Raw genomic sequence first — 4,089 nt, forward strand, 5'->3', positions numbered from 1 at the left:
TTTTAAACTAAATATTTATGTTGATACAATCAGGTGGAAGATACTTCAAAGGATAATTTATATCCAAAATGGTTGCAGACACTCGTACATGGTCCAATGATAAAGGTTACCTCTTGGCCAATGTATTTTTCTCGGGGATATATATTTCACACATACGACCATGGAAAAGATAGAACTAGTGCAAATTATGGAGTTTGTGTTAAGGGCATAACATCTTGTGGCTCAAGTGATGAACCTGATTTCTATGGAGTACTAAAAGAAATTTTCGAGCTTCATTACCCAGGACCAGTACATCTTAAAGTTGTACTTTTCAAATGTGATTGGTATGATTCGATCACTGAGAGAGGCATACGCATAAACAAGTCAGGGATAATCGATGTTAATGTCAGCAAACATCATGGTAAATATGATCCTTTTATTTTGGCTTCACAAGCAGATCAAGTATGTTATGTTCCATATCCACGGATAAAGCAGAAAAAGGATCAAAACTGGAAAGCAGCAATTGTGATTCAACCGAGGGGAAAAGTATTGGTCAGCAAAAATTTGGATTTTACTGCAATGCAATATGAAAACGTTGATCCCATTGTTTGTGTTGATCCAGTGCACGTTGAGACACTAGCACATGTACATGGTCAAGCAGAAGATCTTGATTATATGGAAGAGGAACAAGAACTTGGTTCAGAGGATGAAGATGGAAACCCTGATATTGAAATAAGTGATAAAGAATCTGATTAATTTTTTTCTTTTTGAATTTTATGTTGATTTTTAGTTTATTTTTGAATACAGTAGGTTACTTATTTTATTAAAAATCAGCATAGCGAAGTTAATTTTGGAACTTTCGATCATTAGAAGCGGCATTCTGAAATTATAAGATACCGCCATAAAAATTTGCCAAAATCCCCCTAAAATAATTAGGCTTATTTATTGACCGAATATTCTACTAATTAAGCGATCACAAACCCTACAGTTCTCCTTAATATATAAATAACCTCATAACTCGCCGTCAAAAATATAGCACTAAAGTACTGTCTCTCACAGAAACCCTCTCTGTAAACTTTTCCTCTTGTCGGATCTAGTGGTGTTCCGAGGTTTATTTTCAGTCACCGTCAATTCTTATTGTTTATAAGTTTCTTGTTTGTATTTAATAGATTCTAGAATGCAATTATATTTTATTCAATGTTAGAAGCACTTACGATCTTTCATTGATTATTAAAAAGAGAAGTTTGCTTGTTTTGTCTTCTTGTCATTTAAATAGGAATAATATATGTATACTGAGAATAATGGTTACTGCAAACCTTCGATTCATGAACTGATCATTTTACGTTTTTCCATAGATGACTCGACCACCAATAACATCAGGTGGGCGTTCTTATGGGAGAGGACCAACTATCCAACCCACTGGTTCTCAATCTGCTGGTTCCCAGAGACATGTTGTAAACCCAGAACCAGTTGAGAATAGGGAAGAAGTTCCACATGTTCCTGTACAACTTGATGTTCGTGTACTCCATCCAGCTAGACAAAATGGAGCTAAATGGTATGCTTTTCCTTTTTAATACACTTTTGTAAGTATCAGTTTATAAGTAAATAATTTCGTTTCATATAAAACAGGTTCAAAAACAACACTGAAGTATCAACTTGTGTTCGAAAGATCATTGAAGGTTGTTTCAGAGGACCATGGTATAGCTGGAAAAAGTGCCACCGTTTTATAAAGAGGCATGGTTTTCAACTTTTCAGGTGAGTTTGAATGGTATTTAAATATGATCTATTTTTTTGACATATGTTAAACATGTCATATATAACGTTTATATACTTATCAATTTGATATCATATCTTTTGTAGACTAAATTTGAGTGGGATGCCTCAATTGGAAATCTTGTTAAACAAAACTTTGATCAGCTAGCTGCTACCCGTCTCAAAGGAATGGTTAGTCTTGCAAAGTCAAATGGAGAAAAACCTGATTGGATTTTGTCTGATTAATGGAGTGTAATGTCTGAGTATCGGAGAACATCAAAGGCCAAAGATAAAAGTGAGAAAGCTCGTGCTTCTCGTCTATCTAGACGTGATGGTTTAGGTGTACATCGACACAGAGCAGGCTCACGTTCTTATGCCAAAGTTCAGGATGTTTTGGTAATATTTTTGCATCTTTTACTTTTAAAACATTTATATTTCATTTTAAAAACTTGGTAGTTTATCTTACTTTGTTTAATATTGTTTTGTAGGAGGCAAACAATGAAGACTCTTCTTTCATTGCTGTGCTGAAAAAAACACACCAGAAATCTGATGGAACTTATGTTGATGAAAGAGCTCGGCTAATTGCTGAGAAATTTGATGAATGTGTTCAAGAACGCTTGTCTGAAATGGATAACTCTAATGGAGAGGATTTGACGATAGCCAATCTCACCCTTGAAGAGAAAAATGAAATCTATTCTAAGGTAAGAGCTTAAACTTTTGTTTCACTTTTAAATTGTTTGCTCTAAAGTCTGAGTTGTATACATGGTATTTTAGTTTTCAACCAAAAAAGAAATACATATATATTTTAGTTTCTTAGTTCTAAACATTGTGTTTTATTGCTTTTATGTAGATTGTTGGAACATCGAAACAAGGCCGTGTATTTGGTCTTGGGTCCCTCCAAAGAGGTGTTGTAATGCCTTTAGAGTCTGCGACGGGTTCTCCCCTTGGTAATGCAGAAGTGGGAACAACTCATCGAGTGGAAGAGCTTGAAGCTGAATTGCAAAAGACTCGTGATGAGTATGAAGTCCTCAAGAAACGAATTGAAGCTGTGGAGGCTTTCTGCTTCAACACCAACTAGTTTGGCTTATGGTGCTATTTCTGGTTTTGGTTTTCGTTGTTATTTTATTGGTTTTTAGTTGCTTTATTTACTGCACTTCTAGGATTTTTTTCCATTTAAATTTCTGTTTAAGTTTAAACTATATTTATGAATTTTTGATGTTATGGAATTTTTATTTTCAATAATTTGTCTTTTCATATTTTGTTTTTGTAAAATAAATAGCAAAAGCACGTTGTAATATAGCTAATATTTACAGAATTATAAAAGTAAAAAAATATATGGATATGAATATAATTCTGTAAAATTGTGACTAATTTAATAAAAGTAACCTCTACAATTTTTACATTTAAATTAGTAGCTAATTAAGACGGATTTGTGATGTTTTTCAGTGAAGAATTGTGACGAATACATGACAAAATATAAGTATCTAATTAAGAATGATTTGTGACAAAATGCATGACAAATAGAGTTAAGAAATCAGTAGCTTGTACTACGGAATTGTTACGAATTTCAGTGACAATACGTAACATATATGAGACTACAAATTAGTAGCAAAATAAGACTGTTTCGTGACTACCTATTAGTCCTTAATTGTGACGATTGGAGACTAATGTTTCGTCACACCGAGTTACGAAATGGAGACGGTATGATGGTCACAAACAATGACGGGTTTGTGACTTGATTATTAGTCAGTAACTGTGACTGTTTTGTCACTTATATATATCGTCACGACTTGTGTCGAAATTGTTACTGTTTCAATAAGTCACAACATTGTTACGGTTTTGATACCAAAAAATATTTGTGACTATTGTATTGCAACCATATACAAACAGTTACAAATACGTCACAATGTCAATATTGTGACGAAATATTTTTTATTGTGACGAAAAAATTCGTTACAATATATATCTAAGAATTTAGAGTTTAGTGTTTGGATTTTTACCCAAGGGTTTAAGCTTTGTCCAAGGGTTTAGGGTATAGTGTTTAGTGTTTATGATTTACTCTTTTGTGACGGTTTTAAAATTGTTAAAAAAAATCATCTTTTGGCAGCTACTAATATTTTTCATTTATTTTAATAACTTAACACAAATTATTATTATTTTATTATTATCTTTACAAAAAGTTGTACATTATTTGGCAAACTATGATTAGTTGGTAATTCACCCAAGAAAAATTCATGATAAAATATTAAACTAGGAAACATTCATGTATAAATCAAAATTGTGGTAGTGAAAAGATAATCGATGATTTAAAATAATGTTTACATTTTTATATTTTTCAAACAAAAAAAGGTTTACGAT

General features: G+C 32.4%; 1 protein-coding gene across 1 annotated transcript; it reads left to right on the forward strand.

The window, feature by feature from the left end:
* Positions 1 to 971: 971 nt before the first annotated feature.
* On the forward strand, positions 972 to 2,973 carry LOC130507681 (uncharacterized). The gene is made up of 6 exons (XM_057002364.1): positions 972 to 1,088; positions 1,335 to 1,534; positions 1,609 to 1,734; positions 1,840 to 2,127; positions 2,220 to 2,432; positions 2,582 to 2,973. Exons 4-6 carry the CDS (start codon positions 1,987 to 1,989, stop codon positions 2,807 to 2,809), a joined length of 582 nt encoding a protein of 193 aa, XP_056858344.1. The 5' UTR covers positions 972 to 1,088; positions 1,335 to 1,534; positions 1,609 to 1,734; positions 1,840 to 1,986; the 3' UTR covers positions 2,810 to 2,973.
* The last annotated feature ends 1,116 nt before the right edge of the window (positions 2,974 to 4,089 follow it).

Source organism: Raphanus sativus, unplaced genomic scaffold (assembly GCF_000801105.2).
Source record: "Raphanus sativus cultivar WK10039 unplaced genomic scaffold, ASM80110v3 Scaffold5187, whole genome shotgun sequence".
Lineage (NCBI taxonomy): Eukaryota > Viridiplantae > Streptophyta > Magnoliopsida > Brassicales > Brassicaceae > Raphanus > Raphanus sativus.

What these genes read in the sequence shown, in the direction of transcription:
- LOC130507681 (XM_057002364.1), top strand. Translation starts at nt 1,987, where the DNA reads ATGTCTGAGTATCGGAGAACATCAAAGGCCAAAGATAAAAGTGAGAAA. An exon ending in CCAAAGTTCAGGATGTTTTG is followed by an intron (nt 2,128 to 2,219) that starts GTAATATTTTTG and finishes ATTGTTTTGTAG; the next exon opens with GAGGCAAACAATGAAGACTC. An exon ending in AAAATGAAATCTATTCTAAG is followed by an intron (nt 2,433 to 2,581) that starts GTAAGAGCTTAA and finishes GCTTTTATGTAG; the next exon opens with ATTGTTGGAACATCGAAACA.